The 27,678-nt window shown below is 34.9% G+C and overlaps 1 protein-coding gene across 5 annotated transcripts in view; it reads right to left on the bottom strand.

Annotated features, from left to right (window-relative positions):
- Positions 1-459: 459 nt before the first annotated feature.
- The window catches only part of LOC113040142 (epidermal growth factor receptor substrate 15-like 1), a 40,841-nt gene continuing 13,622 nt past the window's right edge, over positions 460-27,678 (bottom strand). The window contains exons 14-26 of one of the 5 annotated variants that reach the window (XM_026198421.1): positions 26,086-26,158; positions 22,786-22,947; positions 22,513-22,710; positions 22,143-22,307; positions 20,362-20,467; positions 20,097-20,147; positions 17,504-17,640; positions 17,360-17,420; positions 16,078-16,160; positions 15,799-15,889; positions 11,094-11,299; positions 6,202-6,218; positions 460-3,700 (exon numbers count right to left, since the gene is read on the bottom strand). In XM_026198421.1, the coding sequence (XP_026054206.1) occupies positions 3,631-3,700; positions 6,202-6,218; positions 11,094-11,299; positions 15,799-15,889; positions 16,078-16,160; positions 17,360-17,420; positions 17,504-17,640; positions 20,097-20,147; positions 20,362-20,467; positions 22,143-22,307; positions 22,513-22,710; positions 22,786-22,947; positions 26,086-26,158 (1,420 nt within the window). In that variant the 3' untranslated portion in view covers positions 460-3,630. Of the gene's footprint in view, positions 3,701-6,201; positions 6,219-11,093; positions 11,300-15,798; positions 15,890-16,077; positions 16,161-16,711; positions 17,085-17,359; positions 17,421-17,503; positions 17,641-20,096; positions 20,148-20,361; positions 20,468-22,142; positions 22,308-22,512; positions 22,711-22,785; positions 22,948-26,085; positions 26,159-27,678 lie in introns of those variants that run through there. The other 4 variants (XM_026198420.1, XM_026198419.1, XM_026198422.1 and 1 more) reach the window with 4 other exon arrangements.

Raw genomic sequence — 27,678 nt, 5'->3', positions numbered from 1 at the left:
CCTCAAGAAACTAGAAGTTATATACAAGTATGACTCAATCCTTTTGCGCTCATATTGGATTTCCAATTTTAGTAGCTACAATAAAGCAATTTAATATGCAGCATCATACAAGAACATGGCCTACTTTTGCACCTTTGGCCTACTGAGAAAACAAAACACAACTTTACTCTGAAATACAGTAATCCCAACAAGATTTGGTGCATTTAAGCCACACTTCATTTGTCTGAATGATACTGACATTAGTTGATATGTTAAGTCAGTTTCCCTCAAGTACACATCAGATTAAACTATAGACATGTTTCACTAAAGCTATATTAAGCCAAGTATGCAAAATTACTTTCGAAACAGATGCTTCCAAAATAATTAGCTGCCCTAGCTCACAATTTCTAATTCACCAAATCAAACACACTAAAACCAAAAAATAAAAAATAAACACAGATGAAACTTTTAGGAAAGCATGTTGGTACTATTTTCTATTTTTATTTTTTGCCAAAAATAAGTCATTTGGTTTGATCTAATTCAGTGACATTCACTCATTTAAGCATCCAAATGCATTTTGGTGTTACTGTTTTAGACATTAAAAGATTTCCTTTTCTTGACAAACACGTGTGAATCGGATAGAAGAGTGACGTGTGTGTCTGAAATGTTATCTTCTGTTTATTCTGTGAAATCAAGGGGACAACATACGGAGCACAAACATTTCCAAAGGAATCAAAGCATCGCCAAATCACTCAGTCTGAAATCCTTAAAATGTTTAGAGTTACACATGTACAGTTACTCAGTTTCATAGCACAAATATAACACATAATATACATGGTTTATGTATAATCTTATGTATTTCTCTATCGGATTAATATCTGTCTTATCTACACAGGTGAGGGTTAAAGGCAGCCCAAAAAGGAATGCTTTCAGCTTGAGTTTTATGGGATGTATTCCCAAAATTATGACAGTAACAACAAAAACAACACTTTCATTAATAAAAAAGACAAAATATGGATAATTAAACAGGATATGAAAACATTAAATTAATTTCCAGGTATTACAACAAATATAATACACAAACTATTGCACAGTGGAGGTATAGAGGATGATTACAGCATAAGAAGATCGCTACCAAAACGTTTGCAAAGTTTGTTCAGTTTATTTTTTGGCAGAAATGCCAAGACCAAAGCCCCCCTACAGATGAAATAAGCCATTCCCAACCTACGTTACAGGATAAAACACTTCATAGGCCAGGAATTGGTATTATCTGTGTCTGGGACACAACAGCTTTTGATTCCAGTCCTAAAGACGATCAGTTTTATTAAAACGCTCAACTGAATGAAGATTAGTGTAGTACTGCAATCACATAAATTCATGTGGTTCAAGAACCACAGCATGAGTTTCAGTGTGAGCTAGGCTCCATCTAATACATTTTACACATTTTAAATAAGTAACACTGTTTAGTGTGACACTAACAAGACCAAAAAGTGTCGAGCAGCTATTTGAGGTCAAAACGATACAAGCTGATTGGAAGCAAAGAAAAAAAGAGGAACAATCAAAAAAAAAAAAAAAGTGACAAAGATGACGTATTTGAAATTTAGCAGTGTACTTGGATGTGCCACAGTTGTTCGTCTTAACATACACAACATTTGTGTCCACAACGTTGGTAGGTAAATTTGACCTGTAATGACTGACCACAGCAGCTATTCTAATGATCTGAGGTCGGATGAGTGAATACAGATCATGGACAAAAATTGTTAACGGTAACAGAAAAACAATCTACTGTTTAAAAAAAAAAACTGCAGAATGTACTTAACGTAGTAAGATAATTAAATCATACAAAAACAGGTTTGAAATGTGCCAGGAAGTACCATCACTAAAATGTTCAAGTCGAATTTAATACGGACTAAAAATCAGGGCTAAGAAAACAATAAACGTTAACAGCAATCGCCTGTTTTTAAAAAGCATCTACTGCGCCTGAATTCACAAAGTTTTTTTTTTAGGCTAAACTGATTGTGCTTTCAGTGACCAACAGGTGTTTAGTAGTCCTGACTCAGTTATTTAACAAATTAAATCTGTTCTGCGGATATTTGCCTTGAAAATAACTGAAAATGCGAAAGAAATTCCATCCGAGCCCATTTACGGAATCAAACAAAAGCATTTACTAAAAGAAATTACTAAATAGCACAACTGCAAGATTGCACTTTCAGGCCGACAGATTATACAGATACAAAATTAGTAACAAATTAAAGACGAAAAATTGAAATGGTAACATTTTTTACATATTTATCAATTCCCTCATGTAGGCGCTTGTTTTTAAGCAAACAAATTGTATACCATAGTGCAGAACTCAACAATAAGGCTGGCTCAAAAGATAACCAATAATATTTTCTCTGTCACTGAAAATCTCAAGATTGGTTGATCTTGTACATCAATCCACTGTGAACGACTGACAGAACGATCGACAGATAGAATGAACGAATGAACAAATGAATGAAAGATAGAAATGAACGATAAAACAATAAAAAACAAACAACAATGAACAAAAATAACAAGCGATAGCTATAACAACAGAACAAACAAACGATTGAACGAATGATAGATACATGATAACAGTAGAAAAAATAACAACAAACAATAGACAGAATGAATGTTAGATAAAAAAATAATAATATTAAAAATAAAATAAATAAATGATCAATATGAGAGAAAATGTTTAAGGAAAATATTTCTAGCAAATAAAATGGGGCCAGGAAAACCATCCTTACTGTTGAGTCCTGCAGTGGGGTCAACCAGCTAAACCTTTTAACATGGGAAAGATTCAAGAATCAAATAAATCAGTGCAGTTGTTGAAGCTTTGCTTAACCGTCTTCTCTGAACAGTACTGTGAAATAAAACAAAAAAAGTTCACATCTGAATCAAACAGCTCTTTAAAACAATACTTCCAGAGCCAGACTGCCATTCGTTCATCTTTACGTCACGTCAAGAGCTCCCTACAGACGTTTAGTCTACAGGCGCTGCTGTAATTCCAGTGTGTACCATACTGACTACAGCTGGAGCAAGTAAAAGTTATTATTTAGTAGATGCTCTTTATCCAAATTGACTTACAGTACGCTTACAGCAATTGAATTCAGGAAGAAACCTGGAATTAAGTGTCTTGGACAAGGGCTCAAGGGAGGGAGTGTAGTGTCGGTAATTCAAGTTTCTAGTTTGACCCTAGCTGGGATCTAAACGCAACTTTCTTAGCAGTTTCTCAGTCCCCTTTTTCCCAACCCGTGGAAATAATGATCTGCAGAGACCGATAACGGTCTTCAAATGTCCATGGCTCTGTTGATCTGTTGCACATTTACACACACAAATACACTTTAAGTTAACTATATAGTCCATCTGAGAGGTTAATGCAGTGCATGTGAAGTGAATTAGCTGATTCACAAACCATAGGCTGCCCTCCTGCACAGGAACACAAAAGGACAGAGGCTTAACGCTCTTGCATGTATTTGATATTGGTCCATCGCGCACGCACACAATCGTCGCTGTAGTGTACAAAAGGGTGGATCTGAGGGGAAGGCGGTCAGGCGTTGGACATCTCGGCCTTGCTGAGAGCGATGGCCAGCTCCAGGTCTTCCTGCTCCTGCTGGCGGAGTCTCTTCAGCCGCTCTCGTTCTGCTCTCTCGCTTTCCCGCTTCGCCCACTCCATCTGCTGGGCTTCATTCCCAAACTGGGCCGGAAAAACAGGAACACGCCACGTTAAGAGCCATTTGTCCCAAATTGGGGATTGCACAATGGTGTGAATCACTGTGGTCAAGCTGTGGACTGAACTGATCGCTACAACACTTTGCTTTAAAAATCATATTTAAATGTAATAAAATGATAGACAGACACAATTAATAAATCTTTGCCACATTTTACCAAAAAAAGGCATCAAAAAACATTAAGTATGTCATTTCTGTGCCACTAGCGGCATGTTGAAATAACCAATACAGTGAGTGTCTGTTTGTCCAAATAATGAAAATCATTTGAAACTTTAGATTTTTGTAAAACTGTTCAGTGCTGGAAACAACACCTAAATAAATTTTCTCAACATCAACTAACGAGAGATTGAACATTAAATGAAATCAGATGAACCCTTGTGTTGTGTTCTGGTTATTTTGACCCTTTTCCCCAAAACTCATAATTAAAAATTTTTTTTTTACTTTTTTTTACTTTTTGGTGATTTTTTTTGTGCAAAAATTACTGGGCTACAAAAAAAATTGTATAGAAATGTCTCATGCTAAATAATTACCAAATATTGGATGCAATCGTTACCAACTTTTCTTTCAATTAGCACAGGTTTTGTAATTATGTTTTGGACGTGACTGAATGTTTATCCCTTGTACAGTCTTCAGTCACATCTGACCGGAGAATTTTACATTTTGAATTTTTACAAATCATAACTTCACCAGAACGGTACGAAACTTGGTCGTAAAAAATTACAGACCATAGGAAATTAATGGGAAATGGGGGGAAAAATACAAAATGTAATTGTTTACACAATCTACAAATCCCCACTATGCAGAAGACAATTTAATTAAACATATATATTCTCAAATTAATTGGAATGGCTATAACCATATAGTCAAAATGAGTCAGAAGACTGAAATAAGAGGTAAAAATCAGATCAGACCTAGAAGTATTAAGCTCTGATAAAGCATTCCAGATCATTTTTGTTACATTTTAATATAATTTTTTTTTTGCATAACAAAATGCTTTCTGTGTTAATGTTTGAACGTAATAATAATAATGCAAAAACCTACACTTCAAATCAACATTTAAAACAACAAAAAACATAAACCTTGGCAAAAAGTAATCTTTGATAATGCCTTTATAAACACATTTAAATCCACAACCTAATAAAAGTTTACAATTATGTATCTAGGGAATCTAGGGAATTCACATGCCTCACTATAGTGTCATATACAGGAACCTAGTTGTTACACTGTGAAATTACAGGTTTTTCTCATTTTTTGCTTTTACCAGGAGGTGCTATTCTGCCTTCAAATATTGGATTGGATTTCCATGTGTTTAATAAGCAGCGTGTACGCTCTTTAAATAAAGAAAAAACATTGCGCCAGACTTTAGACCAGGTTTGAGTTGGTCTATGGCGCAGTCCATTTTCAGCTCCTTAAAATAGCAATGGGCCAGCAATATGCTTGAACACACCCCTTTTTTAGACCATGGGCGCAAAAATGAGCACAAATGCATTTGCTAATTAAATGACGTGGAACTGGACAGGAAAATGAGAAACTAGCAAACACACTTGCGCTGCGCCTTGCGTCGCATCAATAAATAAATGCACAGACACTATTTAAACTGTACAGAGATGACATCACTGAATTCAATGATGAACTGCCTTTAACTATCATTTTGCATTATTGACACACTGTTTTCCAAATGAATGTTGTTGTGTTGCTTTGACGCAATGTATTTTGTTTAAAGCGCTCTATAAATAAAGGTGACTTGACTTGACATTGTGCCGGGGTTATTAAAGGGCCCCTAGTCTTTGTTTTAATCTGAAACACTGCAATAATTGAAAAATTATTGAAAAAAAAAAAAAAAAAAAAGTGTGTCCTATTTTCAATGGGTAAAATTGATCATAATTATTGCATAAATATTAATTAGTACCAAAAAATTATCTCAAAATACAAAAGATAAAATAAAAAATATTATTGAACAAAAATATATTAGACTGATTTAACTGAAGAAAAGGAAAATTACATTTCAGGTGTGCAGTCACTATTGTTTGCTAAGACATGAGTGTGATTCCCAAATGAGGCATGCCTAAGGGTTATATACGAGCTTTTACACCTTCGTTTTTGAGTGAAAACTGCCAAATTCATCTATAAAGCGTTTTCACTCAATCTCAGTTAAATGAATCCTACAATAAATCTGCTCTAAAAAATGTGCTAATTGAAAGACACAAGATGACAAAAACATTGAATCCAAGATTTGGTGATTATACAGCATAATGAAAAATTTACAAGACGTTTTTAAAACACCGGCCATTTTTAAATGGGAACACCAAATTAAAGGTTTTTCAGCACAGCACAAAGGTTAAAGGTGTTTAGATTGATCATGTACGTGCCATGAACATTTTCTGTCAAATTATTCAGTGACCTTCACTTGTGATTGCAAAATGGCAAAAGAAAAGAAAGATTCACAACATTTTCAGACAGATCTTACCTTAATTCGCTCAGTTCCTGCAAGAGAGGAATGGATTACAATAAAAAACAAAAGAGATTTACACCAATCTACCACCCAACCATCCACCAAACTTGCACACACGCACAACAAATGCTGATTGGACAACAATAGACAACTACCATTGATGACACATGATGGACCTTTTTAATCGGTCGTAATAGCGAATGATGTCATGGACAGGAAAATGAACATGCATTGATCTCGTGCAGCAAGATATGACAGAAGGAAAAGACATTACAAAGCATTTTCAATTGAGAGCTTCTAATCGTGTACAGTGATATATAAGTGTAATATATGCGACACAACATGCACACTAAGTTGACTACAGGTGAATGAGAGTACTGCTGAACCACCCTGAATGCCTCAGAAAAATCTGAACTTAAATGTTTTTATTTTTCATTTCTTTAATATCACGTGCATCAACTACAGCTACAACTTAATTATAGTATCTTTTAAATAAACAGTTTAATACAAAAAAGTAACAAAAATTGTAAAACTTACATTATCGAAAACAAATAATATTCCAGATGAATCTGTTAAAATGTGTAATTTTTTGCAGCCGTTATCTTTGTAATAATAATCCATCATAATCACTATTTTTTGAAGATACAAAGTTATAATACCGTTTTAATATATTTCATTCTAAACGATGCAATTAAAATTCTTCCATTGAGTTTTTGGTCACATAACAAATCAGAGATGGTTTAGCAGGTCTATTGCACCTAAGTCACGCATAGCAATACTAAGAACTGGAGGCAGGACAGATGAAGAAGATGCTATGTCAAACATTGTGGCTCTAGGATCAAGCAGATTTACAATATAGAGTGCAGAGTGATCCCATGCAGAGAAAAAGAACAGCCTGAGAGCTGAGTAGTGATACTGACACTTCCCACGTCAAACGATCACCCCAATCGACTTCGAAACAGGACCTCGCAACCATTTTTCTGAATACTGACTTCAGTTTGACTTTGACTTGAGTTCTTCTCCTTTAGTAAACAAGTTTACTAAAACTTAAGAGCGATTTCAAACATGAGGATCAAGGTTTAAATGAGTTGAAAAAAAACATTGTTTGAGATAAGATCATGATGATGATTATACTTGTTCCTCTACCTTGTGGAAGAGTGGCCACATGGTTGGGCTGGGCGGTATATCGAGTTTGTACGATATATTGGTATTTTTTAAATAAGCGATACGATATGAGGCAATACCTTTTATATCGTTATACAGTTGTTGGACACAAGCGCATCTGAAAATGTAGTGGAGGACACAGACTGATCTGCCGCAGAGAAAGTGCATAGTCCAGTTTATTCTAAACATGTAACAAGCTTTATATTAAGGGCTTTAAAAACTGGTAAGACACAATATAGTTTATAGTTTCGGGGTAATCAAAATAACCTAACAACTCTTTTGTTCTCATTTATTTTCATTTTTAGTTTAGTGAATTTAACTTCCGCTTTAAAAGCCAAATTTTTGCTTTTAGGTTTCAATGTTTTCAATGATTTTAACCCTTTTTTGCACATAGTATAAAAGGCTTACATGGTTACATTCACTTTCATAGCCTTTAATAAATATTGTTTTTTTGGACAACATTGGGCACTAAGTGAAACATATACATATATATATATATATATATATATATATATATATATATATATATATGTATATATTAGGGCCGGGACTCGATTAAAAAAAATTATCTAATTAATTATGCTATATGTTTTGCGTTGAGGTGATACTTGAGGCTCGATGTGCTGTGGTGATATGCGAATTCCTTGTTGCATAGCTTGCACACAACCATGCTCTTTTTGACGCTTCCATCCGTTTGTTTTTTATAACAAAATTTCCCCTCCAAGGGCCAACCAAAGCGGTCTCGTCTGCTTCTTCGTTCATGTTCACTGTGGTTTGTTGTTGTCTGAAGTCATGAACTAGGATGCTAGTTGGTGCTCCAGTATAATCGGTCTGCCGAAACTCATCCAGTGAGAAACGTTCCGCGGTGCAAAAATAAGTTATTAAAAATGCAGAAAATTGGTGTAATTAATTAATCTTAATTAACGCGTTTTTTTTTTGTCTAATTAATTAATCTCAATTAACGCGTTAAAGTCCCGGCCCTAATATATATACATAAACATACATATATATATATATATATTAGGGGTGCTCCGATCACGATCGGCCGATTGTTAATGCGCATCTCGTCAGTAAAGCCGGTATATATATATATATATATATATATATATATATATATATATATATATATATATATATATATATATGTGTGTATAAAAAACTGATTTTTAAAAATCCAAACACAAAAACAAAAATACTGAGATATATACCGTATATCGCACATAAGCCAAAAAATACAGAGAGAATTAACTTTTTTCCCATATCGCCCAGCCCTACTACATGGTGCTTCCCAAACTTCTTGACCTGATGGCTGATAAGAGAATGGAAAGAACCAGAGCTAGTTTAGAAAGAGTCCAAAACAAGGACGAGTTGTTGATGAAAGAAAGAACGAACAAAAGTACTTTTAGGTTCGTTTAACAAGGGTTATTCTATAAAACTGACGTTTTTGAGTGAACGAACATTGGGATGTTTATGAAACTTGTGTTTCTTGTCATTGCAATCAAATGATTCATGCAGCAGAATTATAAGGTGCAAATGTTGATATTATCAAATTTGATTATACAAAAAAAAAAAAGTAAGCGAACAAACTTTCAAAATACAACGTACATCTTTGCAGACAATGTGGCTAAATTACTGAAAAGAGACACATTGGTTAAACTTTTGTTCAAATGAACAACAGTTGAGATGAAAATACTGATATTATGAATTTTAATTATACTAGAAACACTGATATTTTTAAGTAAAAAAAAAATTTGAGATGCAAGAAAATTTACATTTCATTTTGGAAGCTATTAACGGTCCAGCTTTATGGACAATAAGGTGAAAATATACATATTAGACATTTTGGTTAAACAAACACAGACATTTGTTTTAAAAAAAAAACCTAGCTAGATTTGATTATACTACAAACACGGATGTTGAAAAAAAAAAAAAAAAACGATATGCAAGCAAATGTATAGGGTCTTTCGCACCGCAGGAAATTTTTCATAGTACCAGAACTAACTGTGGAACTACACACTTTTGGGCGTTTTTAGTACCGGGCTGCCTTTTTCGAGAACCAAATCAAGGTCTAACCAGCACAACTGGTACTAACCGTGATGTAAGTAGACACTGATTGGCCAGAAGCATTCGAAAACACCCTCACCTGCCTTGATTTAAAACACAGTGTAAACATACTGTAAACATTGTGTCAACTTTTTCTGCAAGTAGGGTGAACAGCGACAGATGGACGGATGCTGAATTGCAGGCACTGCAGCAAATGTAGCACTGCCAGTTGTCGTTGAAGATTCTTAATCATCCTTTCCGTTCCTTCAATCGCTTTAAGTAAACGTCGAAATTCCATGTCCATTATTGTGAAACCCACGAGACACAACAAAAACACAGCTCCAATCACAGCGTCCTCCATCCTCCTGTTATTAGCGTTGTTCTTCTTTGTTAACGTTGTTGAACGTCGCGCACAAATGACATGATGCTGTCGACCGGCTTACGTCAAGTCCTAGTACACACCGTCAGTGTGAATGCAACCCTTTAAATGGTACTGGGAAATAGTTCGAGCAAAATCTTCCCAGTACTTTAGCAATGTACATTTCGTTCTGGAACTAAAACGGTGCAAAAGGCCCTTATGTTTCTCTTAGGAGCCAAGCAGATGGTTCATTTTCCAGACAAAGGGACAATACTGACATCAGACAAATCAATAACACAAAACACTGATGTCTTGTTCAAGCTAACAAACTTTTGTGTTAAAAAAATTGACATTTCTTGTCACAGACCAATCAAGGCCCACACTCTTGTCCACATTGTGAAAATTACTGACATAGGGCACACTGATTTTGTTTGAGTGAACAATTTTTTGTGATGCTGACGAAAACTATTTCTTTTAGGAGTCAGATTGTCTACTTTGCAAACGATTAAGCAAAATACTGACATAACATACATTTAAGCATTAACACAAACATTTTACGATAACGAATTTCTGGGTTGCGAGAAAACTTGTGTTTGCATTAGATAAGCAAAAATACTGATTATTTTGCATATTGTAACGCTGAACACATTTACAAGTAATTAACATCTGATAATTTGCTTTATGATCTCTAACCTTGTTATGCACAGGTTTTTCAAAATACTACATCTTTACCACCAAATTAAAATTAGCATAAACTATCCAGTAACTTGTCTTGATTTGAAGTACATTCAAACCAGGACCTTACTTTGTCTGCTTTTGAATGACAATTGCAGCCTGAATAGTGTTTCTTTGAAAAACAAGACATTTGCATAAAAGCTAACAAAAAAAGTCCCAGAAGAACAGCAAGAAGCCACATTAGCTTAGCCGAGAGCGCTTGGTATTACCATGTGCAACCGCTCCTCTTCCCACAAGCCCATGCAAATGCTGAGCAAAACGACAGATGACATCATAGCCATGTGCACCACAAACAACTGTATTTGAGTCACTGAAAGAGATAGAGATGATGTCTGGCTGCTTGATTAGGGCTTATTATCCAGAATACTGTGCGTTGGTGAGTTAATCACAGATAGATGGACTGCAGACATGGAGGAAAATAAATGAGTAGCCGGCACAAGGCGACAGACTGAGCGATACAGAAGCCAATGGTGCGGTCTGCTCTAGGAAACCTCACTGATGATCGCTAGAAAGCACTTTTTTTTGGTTTGTTGGTTGGTTTTTATTTCGATTTTGGAAAGAAACAAGTGGACCGGACAAGAGAAGAGTATCACTTAGCTCAACTTACAGAGCTGAAGTCTGCAAAACCCAATGAAGAGTCTTTAGAGGCTTTACTTGAGGCAGATGGAGCAAATGGGTCTTTGCCACTAAACGGGTCTCCCACCCCCTTTTTACTCTGAAACGGATCAGCGGGGTCGGCACTGAAGGGCTGGAAAGGATCGCTCGTCTTGGTCGAATCGGCGGATCCAGGCACGTTTACTGGAGTACTTTTACCTGTTGAAAAACAGCAGTTTTCATTTTGAGTGTCTAAGCCAGCATTTTTGTTTCATTATGGTTAAGCTAAATGACAATACATTGGCCCTGTATAACTTTATAATAACTAATTAATTCTAACTGCTTTACTTACTTAATAATAATAATAAAAAAGTGAGCTCACTAAAAAACGTATTTATGAGGTTTGAACTTAAAGAACCAAAACTAAAAATATAATCATATAATGTATAAATGTGTGATGATTTTCAGACATAGTAACATTTAAAAAAAATCCCAATTAATATTACAATATATACCACTTATATTTTTTAAAAACATTAATCTGGAACGCATTTAATCAAAATTGGCAGTAAAGACATTAATAATGTTACAAAATATTTCAAATAAATCTTGGTCTTTTGAACTTGTTCCCCTCCACATGTCACTTTTTGGCGTAACCTACTCTAAACTCTCACCCTCTCCTGAACAGTTATTATTGCTGGATGTTAACAGAGCTACTGATACTTTCTGCTCCACTCTTATGTTTTGTTTAGACACTGTCTGCACCTTGTCTTTCATGCCAGCTTGTATTAACTCCTCTGCCCCTTGGATATCTGATGCTCTCTGTGAGCATCGTTCTAAGCTCAGAGCTGCAGACAGTATGGAGCAAATCACAAAATCGACCACTCCTCTCTTCATTCTCTGCTGATGTCTCCACTGCTAAAAGGACATACTATCACAACAAAATTAACAGTTCGCCTAACTCTCACATGCTCTTTAAATCTTTTTTCTCCATCCTTTGTCTTCCTCCCCCACCTCCTTCATCAACTCTAACAACTGACGACTTTGCTACATTCTTCATTAACAAAATGTCAAACCTCAGTGCACAATCTGCCACACCACAAACTGTCAAACACATCTTACAGCAAACATACACTCGTTTTCATCCTTCTCTCCACTCTCTGGGGCAGAAGTCTCTAAACTCATCCTTTCCAATCATCATTCTACTTGTCCGCTTGATCCTATTCCATCTCATCTCCTTCCAGCCATTTCTCCTGCAGCTGTACCTGGACTCATGCACAACATTAACAAATCCCTTCACACTGGTGTTTTTCTTCTTTAGAAACATGCTCTTAACCCAACTCTTTAAGAGAACTAAAGATCAGTTTCCCTTCAACCTTTCATTGCAAAAACACTTGAACAAGCTGTGTTCTAACAAATCTATGCCTTTCTCACACAGAACAACCTCCTGGACAGCAACCAATCTGGCTTCAAAAGTGGACATTTGACAGAGACTGCCTTGCTCTCAGTTGTTCAAGCCCTGAGACTGGCAAGAGCTACGCTGCTTTTGATACTGTGAACCACCATTTTCTCCTCTCAAACCTATTAAAAAATGGCATCTCAAAAACCGCACTTCAGTGGTTTGAGTCTTACCTCTCTGATAGGTCTTTCAAGGCAAGTCGCAACATAACTACTGGGGTGCCTCAGGGCTCAGTTCTTAGACCACTTCTCTTCTCTGTCTACATGGCATCATTAGGTTCTGTCATTCAGAAAAATGGCTTTTCATATCACTGCTATGCTCATGACACTCAGCTCTACCTCTCATTCCATCCTGGTGATCCGACGATAACTCACATCTCAGCTTATCTAACAGACATTTCTTGTAGGATAATGGACCATAACATTCAACTCAACCTGGTTTAGACAGAACTGCTTGTGGTTTCAACAAACACATCATTTCATCACAATTTTACCAACCAGTTAGGCTTATCAATCATAACTTCTTCAAAAACAGCTAGAAACCTTGGAGTTGTGATTGATGATCAGCTGACTTTCTCAGAACACATTTGCTTTATACAACATCAAGAAGATCAGACTCTTTCTTTCAGAACATGCTTCACAACTCCTTGTTCAAGCTCTTGTTCTGTCCAGGCTGGACTATTGCAATGTGCTCTTGGCAGGTTTTCCAGCCACATCTATCAAACCTCTACAGTTAATCCAAAATGCCTCTGCAAGATTAATCTTCAATGAGCAGGAAAGAACGCACCTCTGATGAACACCTCTGTTCATCAATTTGCACTGGCTTCCAATAGCTGCTTGCATAAAATTCAAGGCATTAATGTTTGCCTACAAAATCACCACTGAGTCTGCACCCCTTTACCTAAATTCATTACTTCAGAGTTATGTGCCCTCTAGAAGCTTGTGTTCTGCAAGTGAATGACGCATTATTGTGCCACCTCAAAGAGGCATAAAATCACTTTCAAAGACTTTTTCATTATCTGTTCCCTCCTGGTGGAATGACCTGCCCAACTCAATCCGAGTCCTTAGCCATCTTCAAAAACGACTAAAAACATCTGTTCCATCTTTATTTGACCCTCTAAATCTAGCACTTTATATACTATTTTAATTTTCCTTTACTTATCTATTTAATCATCATCTTTTTTTTAAATAAAAAAACACTAGCTTTTTCAAAATTTATTGAACAGCAAATCAGCATACTAAAATGATTTCTGAAGGATCATGTGATACTGAAAACTGTAGTAACGATTGCAGAGAATTTAGCTTTGCAACACACATGGATAAATCACATTTTAAAATACATTAAAACAGATTTTTTTTTTTTATTGTTATAATATTTCATAATTGCATTATTTTTGCTGTACTTTTAAAAAATCCAGACTTGCTAAGTGACTTCTTTAAAAAAAATTAAAATGTTACCAACCCTAAACTTTAGAACAGTAATCTAATTCTTTGTAATAATTAAATAATTTATATCAGAAAACTGAATTAATAATCAAACAATCATAATTTGCACATATCCTTCCGAAGCTCAACCAAAAAACCCACAGAGGTTCAAGCTTGTATGATGCGGTAAATCGGCCTCAATTCAAAACAACACTGAACTTTCCGACTCTTTCTACACACACCCAACAAGAGCACTAAATATGGCTCACACATTGTTATTGTTTTATAGGAAAGAAGAATCATTGCACAAGCAATTTGCTTAGTATAGAAATTTGTGCAAGAAAAGTATTCACAAACCAGTGAGGACTTTCGGATGAAAAATGCTTATGCACACTTATTTTTTCCCCTCTCTTGCACCATTTGCAGAGAATGGCATTCACTTACTCGTGAGAACTTTATACTGGTTGCTGGTTCCTCTAAAGGTGTTAACCGCATGTTTAATAGGGCTGTTATTTATACCAGACCAGCAATCAGTTTCTTTCTGTCAGTAAACGGAATACTAAACCACAAAAGACTCCACCCTGCTGAAGGGAAAGATGTCAAAAACAAGCCATGCTTTTTAATGATACAATACGTTAACAAAAATGAATGACTTTTTTATTTTACAACAAATTCATTTTAATTTGGGTTTTAAAATTCTAGTCTCCCCAGACAAAACGTATACATTAATTAGCCAAATACTGCATATTTTTTATATTTTAATATTAATAATTATTGTTATTTTTAATTTTTATTTAATCTGTTAACTTGTTATTGCCTTTACACATGTAACTGCAAAAAAATAATAAATTTACATACTATGGGATACACAGTTTAACGCCACTTAAAAAGTTCGAAATGTGTTTTTGAGAGGAGAACAAGAGTAAAACATGAAATAAAGTAAAAAGTTATGGCAGTCAGGCCACACTACCCACTAGAGTGTGTAAACACACACACACATACAGGAAGTGGGGAGGGGTGTGTAGATCAGCACACGATGCTGGCAGTGCAGGCTAACCGCAGATCATTGAAGCAAGTTAGCTATACCACCATGCGTGCACCGAACAAACCTACTTTTCTAACCTCCACACCAAATTTTAAACCTCGGTTACACCAGGAAAGCACTCCCTTGTTTTCTTGGATGAAAAACATCTTTCTGAAAAAAAAAAGAGTGAACTGCACAGATTCACCTTTTCCTCTAACTGCAGAGAGGAAACAGCGCAGGTTTCGTTTTCTCCAAGTGACAAAATCATCTTCTATTCACTATTTTGGAGTTGGAAGGAGATATAATGCTGTGCCATTGCGCATTAAAAAAAAAAAAAATTGTAAAGCTTAAGCAAACGTATCAAGGTTGTACCTCAATTTCCTGTTGACAACTGATGGAGGAAGTCTTAGATATCATGGATAGTCAGAATTCAGTTTTCTTGAGCTTAATAAAAGACTACAACATGAACGTGCGAGCTGCGGTCAACAACTTGTTCAAAGATGTTTTGCTTTCACTGCTGACAACTAGATAAAAGAGATGTAGTGATGCTACACTTTGAAGATTTGTCTTCTTAAATGTAAGTGTCAAAAACGTAGAGAAAGATCCACCCAAACAAAATTCTCCAGCTCTTTAAATGTTGGCCGTTTAGATGGCGTGTTTTGACTACGTTTTGTTTATTCCAACAGTTAGCTGTGTAGTTTTAATAATAGTTTACTTTGAAATACTAGCTTAAACACCTTATATGGCTGTATATGAAATCAAAAGGGTCAATGTTTGTTTTTGGGCCTTGAGATGAAGGTTAAATGCTTACCGCTGGGTGGTTTGGGTCGTAGAGGTATGCTTTTCTTGGGCGGGAGGGCTGGCATATCTTGTTTTCGGCTGAAGGGGTCCTCTACAAAGCCCTAAATTAAATCGCAGCGGAAAGGAGAAGATGTGGGCCATTATCAGACACAAGGTGCAAACCACGCAAATTTTGAGTGGGACATCAATCAAAACCACATCTTACAAATGTCATGTTGCAAAACCGTGAGAAAGTGAAGTTCCACTCTGCTTAAGATACAAAAGTAAAATGTGTAGAAGTGTTCACTACCTTTGACATTTGGCTGAAGTCTGCAAATCCGCTGTTGCTGCCGAACGAACTGCTTCCGAAGGGGTCCAAAGTGCCAAAGAAATCTGGAATTAGCAGAGAAAATTTACGAGTATTACAAGTCAAGAAATGGAAAGAATTATGTTAGACATTTTGAAATGTTTAGAGATTATATTGTGAGGGTAATTTTTGTATTAAAATGTACATTTCATATTCTGCTCTCATTTTTCTCTGTCAATATAAGTGGTTAAAAAATTTAAGTTAAATTATACTTGATCACAATGGTACTTTAAATAAATTATTTATTTTAAATAATATATAGATCAAGGAACATTGAGGTTTTTATTTAACCACTTTTACTGACTTTTGATTTCAGTTAAATTACATTAATAAATTAAGTATCAATAGATTTTTTTTAATAAGCTACCAAAAAATTGCCAAATAAATAACTTTAGTTCAATGAAAATAATAAGTAAATAAAAAGCTTGTATTTAAAATAATATTATGGCCAAATACTAATGTGACTACTTTTATTGACTTATTTTTTACTTTACTAAACAAAATAATGAATAAATAACCAATAAATCGAATTATCTTTATTTATTTAAAATAATATTATGGTCTACAATCACTAAAGTACTCCGTTGACCACTTTTAATAAATAGATTAAACATTTACAATATTAATAAGATAAAATCCTGCTGAAGCAATCAAACAGTATTTTAAATTTTCCATTTCAAAAAGTCAAAACTAAAAATGTAAAGAATCGATTTGCTTTGTTGTCTTTGTGTTGATGTATTTTTGCCTTCAACCCACAGGTTTAAAAAAAAATAAAATGTGTTGAGCATTTCCTGGCATCGCCTCAGAATGCTGCACTAACTGTTTACTGAAACAGCAGAGGAATTTCACATCGTTCAGGCTGCCAAAGTGGCCTGTGAGCGGACGTATTGCATGGGAACTCTTTTGACAGCTTCTTCACACGTGTTCTCTTGAACTGCTCTCTGAGTGGCCTTTGGAAAAAAAAGACAAAAGCGTCGCCACTGGGCACAAGGTGTGAAAGTATGATCTTGCTTGAGTTGTGTAATGCACCCTAAGCATGTCCTTCAAGGCGTTTGTGAGGGAAACGAGGCATTTTCAGCTGATACCAGATCAGTTTCAAGAGTTTCAAGTTCTGTTGCATGCAGAGATGAAGAAGCCGATCTTTGCATAGCAGCTTCAAAGCAAGGGAGTGGCAGAGATGATATGATTCAGCTAAATAAGTGAGAGACGCATGCAAACGGCATACCTTGGCCTTTTGGTTTGGGGCTGGTGGAGCTGAAGGGGTCATTACTTGAAAAATTATGATTCTGCAAGACAAAAGAAAAGATATAGGTGAGAAACAAGGCAGAGAATAAGGGAACTAATGAGATTTTGTTAGTTTTCTAGGTACCTTTGAGGGAAGTGTGGCACTTTTGCTAAAAGGATCAGCGTTGCTGAAGGGGTCTGGCTTAGAGGGTTTCTTGAAGAAATCTTCAGAAGAGGTCTTAAACGGGTCGGCCTCTTTGAAAGGGTCGACTCCGAAAGGATCTAAAAGATTTTACAGATTAATGTAACTGTCAAGAAAAATTCTTGAATTTAAATACCATTATTTACATGATATCATGAAGCTATCTTTAGCCCAATTTTATGAGAGTTGGGGAACTGAAAACCTTATTTATTACCAAGAGGGAACTGTGCCAAAGTAACTAAACATGATGTTTAAACCACCATGAAGCTTTGGGCAAACTAAGATTAAATATTGCCACACACACACATACACACACACACACACACACACACACACACGTATATATATATATATATATATGTGTGTGTGTGGCAATATTTCATCTTAGTTGTGTGTGTGTGTGTGTGTGTGTGTGTGTGTGTGTGTGTGTGTGTGTGTATGTATGTATGTATGTATATGTGTGTGTGTGTGTGATGTATATGTCTTAAGTGTCATTTTTTTTTCTAAATTGAGATTTATACATAATATGAAAGCTGAATAAATAAGCTTTCCATTGATGTATGGTTTGTTAGGATATGACAAAATTTGGCCGAGATAAAACTATTTGAAAATCTGGAATCTGAGGGTGCAAAAATTTCTAAATACTGAGAAAATCGCCTTTAAAATTGTCCAAATTAAGTTCTTAGCAATGCATATCACTAATCAAAAATTAAGTTTTGATATATTTACGGTAGGAAATGTACTAAATATCTTCATGGAACATGATTTAACTTACTATTCTAATGATTTTTGGCCTTAAAAGAAAAATTTATCATTTTGACCCATACAATGGTTTTTTGGCTACTGCTACAATTATACACCAGCGACTTACAAGAGTTTAGTGGTCCAGGGTCACATAAATATTATAATATAAATATTAGGGGTGTCCCCGGCTAAGGATTTTCATAGTTGAATCAGTATTTTCTAATCTTGCTGATATTCATCTGATAGTTGAATCATATGTTTTGGGAGCGGGGGCAAAATACATTACCAGAGTCAAGTCAGACATTCGACAATCATCATTACGTTAACAGAGTAACAGAGTGTAACAGAGGCCTCCCAGATACAAACAGGGTAAATAATGTTTATGTTTTGATTAAAAGATAGTTAACATTAAACGTCACCGAAACCCAACATTTTTTACAACAGTGCTCTCATTATAACGTTATGTATATGACAGTAGTTATTAATGTTCTGCATTTCTGTTTGGAGATGTGCGCTGAAGATGGCCAGTAGAATGAAGCAGCAGTTTTTTGTAAATAGGATTTAACTCCTCATTTATCTCATATAGAATACTTTTAGTTATTTATACAATATAATGTTAATATTACGACTTAAAGGCTACCTGCATAAAATGCCCCGAATGCATGAACGTGTCTACGCTGCTCTGAATGAACTCCTTTTGTGGACGCGCTCTTCACGCAACAACGTGCAGAAACTCCCCAACTAAACTCAAAAAATTCAGCGTTTTATTATATTACTGTTCTCATTATTATTGCTTTGTATATGACAGTCCCAGTTATAGTTCTTAATATTATGCATTGTTGTTCGTCCTGCTTGCTCGCGCTGTGCGCTGAAGAGATAATCACCGTAGTACTGCAATAGGTGCGTTTCCACTACCCTTTAAATAGCCCAAATTAAAATTGAAAATTGACTCAATTATCCCATATATATATATATATATTTAAATATAAAAAAGTACGCTCAAGTGAGGTGGTTTTTGCCCGAAAAAGGAATATTTCACAAAACTGTTTTTTTTTTTCGCAATTACAGGTCACATGGCATATGTAAAAAGTCATATGATCATACTTTAATGTATTATAACCTCCAAGAAACACTTTATACGAAGCTGCTCTCAAGTATAAGGGGCTTTACATATCTGTAATAGAAACGAGCCTAATGAAGCACTTTACTGCAGCACAATTCAACCATCTTAAACGAGATAAATAATGTATAAACATTATATATAAACCGGCTGAAATGTTCTGAAATCACTTGTACCCTACCGGATTTTTTTTAAAATCCAGTCTCAGCCTGTGTCAGTTAGATTCTTGATAAAGTTTTAAGTCCCTGTCACCAAGATGCTCCTCTATCGGTCAGATTATTGAAAGTGAAACTTAAATCTATGGGGTGGTTGGATTTATTCACGCATTTATTTGAAGCTTCTTTCTTTTCAGACTCTTATTTACAGCATTATTTTAATAGGCTGTATTTTAACTTATTGGGTGAAAACCAGTAGTTCTTTGTGAAATCAGACATTTGAGCACCCCCATATAGCTAAAATGGCATGATCATAACACCCACGAATATTTCAACTGTGAGACTGGTAGTCGAATCAGGCTCCTCCTATCGAAGCACTGAATCTTCGACTATTTTGGGGTCACCCCTATTAAGTATAAACTAAATTTAATAAGTAACAGATGAATTGATTTGATATTTTCTAAGTTCAAAGCTTAACCCTGGAGAGGCGCTTCATGTATTTCGACGGACTGGATACCTGCAACTGTGGAGGTCTGCTTTGAGAACGGGTCATTCTGGAACGGATCGCCTGTTTCATAGAAAAGGAAAGAGAGAGATGTGTTTAGTAGCCGTTACAAAGGCTTCAAAAATGTGCCACACTAATACCAGTAAACAGGAATTTGAAATGAAACACAATGTTTTTATGCTTTGTATAGCATCCAAATTCAGCTCTAAGAAAGGGGGGGTATTTAATTTGGGCAGAACAAAATGGAAAGATACAAAAAAAAAAGTATATGACCTACTTTTGAATGGGTCGGTTTTAAATGGGTCTTCAGACTGGAAGGGGTCTGTGTGCATCTCCTGCGGGGCGCTGTTGAACACAGTGGTTTTCACCCTGAAAGGGTCTTCCTGTAATGGGTTTAAACAAACAATTGTTGACTGTAGATGTTTGCTTTCACACTGATCTAAGGCCTCTTTAATTGATTCGCTTATATAGAAGGTTTTAGGTAAGAGGGGCTAAACATGGACCAGTGTAAAACGTTCATTCCTGCCCAAAGCAAATTTGCTGTTTTATATTCAGATGCGTAGAAAGAGTATTTTCTTTCTTAAAGACATTGTAGAACTCGTTTTAGATTTGATTATGATAACAGCATACATAACCTGTTAGCTCTCAACCCAGATGTTTAATAAACGGGCCAACACTAGGTTCAGGGTCCAGCTGAAAATGTCTAGCTCAAACAAGAAAAGATGGAAAGCAAGAACTCTTCAGAGAAAAAAAATATTTGAAATAAGAGCCCTGAAGTATAAATTTCAGTCATTTTGTGCCTACAGTTTGCAATTTAAGCCAGCGCCTCAGCTCTTGCAAATAACATAAGAAGCTCTGTTAAAAGTGCTGGGTTTCCAAATTGTACTTTTGCATGCAAGGCATAATTCAGAAAGAAAAGCAAGCAACGTTCTCCCTTGGAAACCAGAGAATGTCAACAGAAATTCAATAGCAATCACACGAGAGAGCTTCATGATTGATCCGAAATACTCATAGTTGCAAATAACTGTGCAGCTATGAAACTTAAAATAATCATGAAGACATGTATTCAGCCCGGCCTGTTCCTGTTTAAAGTGAGTCTCGAGTCTCGAGCTCCAATGCCGATAAATAACAATAAGTAAATAGCAATAATTAAATATATAACTGTGTGTATTTTTGCCGTATTGCATTAATAAAAAGGAATGCAAAAAAGTTGTAGCTGTTTTGGTTACCAATGACTTTCACTGTATGAACAAAAAACACAGATGTTTCTTAAATCATCTTCTTATATCTTCCATTGTTTATGCACATGTGTAAAATTTTACGCTGAATCAAATAAAATATTTATTTCTAAAGCTGCAATTTATAATGTCTACTTAATACTTTCTCATTAAACACAAAATTAACTTAAATAATCTTTTGTGGATATTTTCAATCAAATTTATTTTGCAATTACATAAAAAATTTGAATTCCCATAAAAAAATGTATATATATATATATATATATATATATATATATATATATATATGTATATATGTATATATATATATATATATATATATATATATATATATATATATATATATATATATATATATATATATATATATATATATATATACACACATTTTTTTATGTGATTAAGTGGGTTTTTATATATATATATATATATATATACAATTTTATTCATGTACAGTAAATATTTACTTCATTAATTAAAAAATGTATTATGTAATGTAAACACATTAATGTATTTATATATAAATATAATCCTTTTTTACATATAATTTTAGATACAGTAAATATTTCCTTGTGCAAATCTGATTTTGATTGACATTTCAAGTCATTTATATATATATATATATAGATATAGATAGATAGATCGATAGACACAGATAATATAGATATAAAGATTTCAGATGCAAAAGCTTCTAAGTGCCATCTGAAATGTTCTTCTAAAATGAGCATTTAGATCAGACTCCTGTGTGTTTCTTAAAACTTTCATTAAAACTTTCTCTTTCATCAATAGATTCTTTAAAATACAACACAAAATGTCTCACCACAGCCCCGAACGCAGCGTTCTCCTTCTCTGGAAAGCCTTCGCTCATGTCGGCCAGGTTGGTCATGCTGCCCCCGTGGGTCCCGTTCAGGGTGCTGCTGTACTGCTCGATGCTCTTACTGATCTCGTGTTGGCTGTCCTGGATCTGGGAGAGTTTGCTCCGAGCCTGCAACATACACATATCAGATCCATCAGTTACATGCTCCAACGCTTACCACATTTTCTTTCTTTTTTTTCTGGCATTATTAGACAATCTTGTTTCTGGTGTCTGCCTTCTAATGTCACAAGCAACCATATTTGCATGTACGCATTTGAACTAAGGACATGTTTAGGTGTTGTCACCCCCTAGTGGCTGGAAAAGAAGGCACAACCTGGTTGATCTCATCCTGTGTGGCTTTGAGGGACTTGATGATGGTTTCTAGCTGAATCCTGCCAGCTTGTAGACTCTGCTCCAGCTGAGCTTCCTCCTGCTGCAGATGGTTCAGGTCAGCCTTGGCCCGGCCCAGCTCTTCCTCTTGGCTCTGCAGGTCAGACTCCTGCGAGTGGATCTGGGACTGCAGGGACGTGATCTGAACAGAGACAGATCAGATGTGTCACGGAGGATCTTGTCATCTCGTGTCTTGTCTTGTCTTGTCTTCACTCACCATTTGCGACTCTTCCTGGCACTTCTGCCGTACGTCATTAAGCATGTCTTCCAGCTTGGCCTTCTGCTGGTCCATTTCCTCCAGCCGGTCCTGAGCATCCTGCTTCTGCGCCTCAAGCTCCTGGAGGGTGGACGTCTCTCGGTCCAGATCGTTCTGCAACTCCTGTCAATCAAACCACATTCAGTTCATAAATGAAGCCTACATATAACTTAAAAACAGATACTTTTAAATCAATGAATATGTTAGTAATAATGTTCACATAAGTTTATAATTAAGAATACTTATAAATACAAATTAAAATATATTTTTACAGAACAATATTACAAGTTTTATATATATATATATATATAAAATATCTATTTAAATAAATGTTATAATGTATACTTTTATATAACAATAGTAAAAATACTAGTTCAATTATATTTATATGAAATTATTTATACATGTATTTGCTTTTGAATATTAATAACACTAAGAATAATTTTTGTAAATAATATGATAACTGATCATAATATAGATGTGCTCTGCTTGACAGAAACCTGGCTAAAACCTGATGATTACATTATTTTAAATGAGTCCACCCCCCAAGATTATTGTTATAAACACGAGCCGCGTCTAAAAGGCAAAGGGGGAGGAGTTGCTTCAATTTATAATAACGTTTTCAGGATTTCTCAGAGGGCAGGCTTCAAGTATAACTCGTTTGAAGTAATGGTGCTTCATATAACATTATCCAGAGAAACCAATGTTAATGATAAATCCCCTGTTGTGTTTGTACTGGCTACTGTATACAGGCCACCAGGGCACCATACAGACTTTATTAAAGAGTTTGGTGATTTTACATCCGAGTTAGTTCTGGCTGCAGATAAAGTCTTAATAGTTGGTGATTTTAATATCCATGTCGATAATGAAAAAGATGTATTGGGATCAGCATTTATAGACATTCTGAACTCTATTGGGCAGTGTGCAGTATGGAGTACCTCAAGGCTCAGTTCTAGGGCCGCTACTCTTCACGCTTTATATGTTACCCTTGGGAGATATCATCAGGAAACATGGTGTTAGCTTTCACTGTTATGCTGATGATACGCAGCTCTATATTTCCTCGCAGCCCGGTGAAACACACCAATTTGAAAAACTAATGGAATGCATAGTCGATATAAAAAATTGGATGACGAGTAATTTCTTACTGCTAAATTCAGAAAAAACAGAGGTGTTAATCATAGGGCCTAAAAACTCTACTTGTAATAACCTAGAACACTGTCTAAGACTTGATGGTTGCTCTGTCAATTCTTCGTCATCAGTTAGGAACCTAGGTGTGCTACTTGATCGCAATCTTTCCTTAGAAAGCCACGTTTCTAGCATTTGTAAAACTGCATTTTTCCATCTCAAAAATATATCTAAATTACGGCCTATGCTCTCAATGTCAAATGCAGAAATGTTAATCCATGCATTTATGACTTCAAGGTTAGACTACTGTAATGCTTTATTGGGTGGTTGTTCTGCACGCTTGGTAAACAAACTACAGCTAGTCCAAAATGCAGCAGCAAGAGTTCTTACTAGAACCAGGAAGTATGACCATATTAGCCCGGTCCTGTCCACACTGCACTGGCTCCCTATCAAACATCGTATAGATTTTAAAATATTGCTTATTACTTATAAAGCCCTGAATGGTTTAGCACCTCAGTATTTGAATGAGCTCCTTTTACATTATACTCCTCTACGTCCGCTACGTTCTCAAAACTCAGGCAATTTGATAATACCTAGAATATCAAAATCAACTGCGGGCGGCAGATCCTTTTCCTATTTGGCGCCTAAACTCTGGAATAACCTACCTAACATTGTTCGGGAGGCAGACACACTCTTGCAGTTTAAATCTAGATTAAAGACCCATCTCTTTAACCTGGCATACACATAACATACTAATATGCTTTTAATATCCAAATCCGTTAAAGGATTTTTAGGCTGCATTAATTAGGTAAACTGGAACCGGAACACTTCACATAACTCCGTACTTTCTACATCATTAGAAGAATGGCATCTACGCTAATATTTGTCTGTTTCTCTCTTGTTCCGAGGTCACCGTGGCCACCAGATCCAGTCTGTGTCCAGATCAGAGGGTCACTGCAGTCACCCGGATCCAGTACGTATCCAGACCAGATGGTGGATCAGCACCTAGAAAGGACCTCTACTGCCCTGAAAGACAGCGGAGACCAGGACAACTAGAGCCCCAGATACAGATCCCCTGTAAAGACCTTGTCTCAGATGACCACCGGGACAAGACCACAGGAAACAGATGATTCTTCTGCACAATCTGACTTTGCTGCAGCCTGGAATTGAACTACTGGTTTCGTCTGGTCAGAGGAGAACTGGCCCCCCAACTGAGCCTGGTTTCTCCCAAGGTTTTTTTCTCCATTCTGTCACCGATGGAGTTTCGGTTCCTTGCCGCTGTCGCCTCTGGCTTGCTTAGTTGGGGTCACTTCATCTACAGCGATATCGTTGACTTGATTGCAAATTAAAACAGACACTATTTCAACTGAACAGAGATGACATCAATGAATTCAATGATGAACTGCCTTTAACTATCATTTTGCATTATTGAGACACTGTTTTCCAAATGAATGTTGTTCAGTGCTTTGGCGCAATGTATTTTGTTTAAAGCACTATATAAATAAAGGTGATTGATTGATTGATTGAATAATTTATATTTATAATTCAAATAATAATTAAATGTCAATATAATTTATTAAAATACATTTACTCCTAAATGTTAATAATACTTAAGTATATTAATATATTTATCTTAGAATATAATAAAAATAAACTACAAGTATATTATGTTCATATTTTTTGTTTTATACTAAAACACTAAATGTATTTTATATTTAAAATAACCTTAACAAATATAATATATTAAATATATTTACAAAATTATTTTTAAATATTTTAAATAATACTTATTCAAATAATAATAATAATCAGTTGATTTTATAATTCTATTGTTAATTCTAAATCATATAACATGCAATATATTAAAATCTATTTACCTTTAAATGTTAATACATTCAAGCAAACATTTTACCAAAATTGTGTATAATTAATATAATTACAAAAACAAAACGTTACAATTATTAACAAATGTTAACAATATTAATAAATTATAAGACAATTGCATTTAAATACATCAATAATATGAAGTATATTTTTAGTTACACAAATCTTATTATTATTATTATTATTATTGTTATCATGAATAATATTAATAAAAATAATAACAACAACTAGTAATTGGACGGCCAGGTTTACCTGAACCTCTGTGGTTTTGTGTCTGATGGCTTCCTCGGTCTCTCTGATGTCTTGTTCCAAAGTGTATTTCTCTCTGTTGAAATGATGAAACAAGAGACACAAAAACCTTGATCAACTGTTGGAAACTAGAAAATAGCCCTCATACCTGTCTCCTCCACACACAAAGTCTGTCACACACGCAAAACAGAAGCCGTGACAGCCAAGAGAAGGTGTTACCTGAGTGTATCCCAGTGTGTGAAAGCAAGAGTGCTGAGGCAGCATGAATAAGCAAGTGAAACAAGAGATCTCGTAAAGAAAACACACACACACACGTTACAGTGAACGGAGGATGGAGATGAGATGAGAGGAGAGGAGGATCTGCTAGGGAGAGGGAAAGAGCTCTCGGGTACCTTTCCTCTTTCTCTGAAGGGTGCGTGTTAAGTCAGGGTCATCTATAAGGCAACTGTTCGGAGAAGGACACATATGCTAGACTCGGTGGGGTGAGCCAGACAGAAAAATGGAAAACAAAAACGGGAGGTGACAAAATCCCCAAAAATCAAAGAAATAAATAAATAAAATCTCTACCTCCTTAAAATAAAAAGCAGAGATTGCATTATTTTTCAACATTTAAAAAATGTCCACACTTTAAAACAGTTTGATTAAAACATACAAAATATTTCCTTAGAGGAAACATCTTTTTGAGTAGGTTTCAGAATTAAGAGAACCAGAAGTGATCTACACAGCAACATTTCCACACATGGACAAACACTTATTTTGCACGCTCATTTTCATAAGTTCAAAAACACTTAAAAATCAAAATATTTGAAATATATTTTAGGACTTGTATCATATATGTATCATATTAATAACACATTTAATATATGGTTATAATTAATATACATATATATTTTGTGATAAGTGTTATTATTTAAAAAATTAAAACTTGCATTGTATTAATAAATTGTGTATATATATATATATATATTTTTTTTTTTACTTTAATTTTAGTTAAACGTTTGATCTTTTTTTTTTTGGAGTCAAATATGACCAGGACAGTGTCAGTTTAGTATTTAAGTACCATTTATAGCCTTTATTAACGTCCTGAAGTTATTTTCAGATTTTCGGTTTAGGTTTTATGATTTTCATAATTAGATTTGGTGGTGGGGGGGGGGGGGTTATGCTATTTCTGTGTTTTATTAACTTTATTTAGCATTATAAAATAAACTGAATTTATTTATAATTTTAAAGAAACATATTTGTATTTTCATTGTCTTTTATTTAGTTTAGTAAAAGTAATTTTCAGTATTTTAACTCAAGGCAAAATTTCAGATCACCATTCAAGTTTAAAGTTATTGTTTGTATATATATATATATATATATATATATATATATATATATATATATATATATATATATATATATATATATATATATATATATATAGTTAATTCTTTCAAAAAACTTGAATAATATTTATATATATATATATATATATATATATATATATATATATATATATATATATATATGCGTGTGTGTGTGTGTGCTCTTGTTTTTGTGACATATCAGGACACAACTCTGTATAATGACATGGGTAAGTCACAGGTATTACAA

This window comes from Carassius auratus, chromosome 22 (assembly GCF_003368295.1).
Source record: "Carassius auratus strain Wakin chromosome 22, ASM336829v1, whole genome shotgun sequence".
NCBI lineage: Eukaryota > Metazoa > Chordata > Actinopteri > Cypriniformes > Cyprinidae > Carassius > Carassius auratus.
This window is presented reverse-complemented; position numbering and strand designations above follow the sequence as displayed.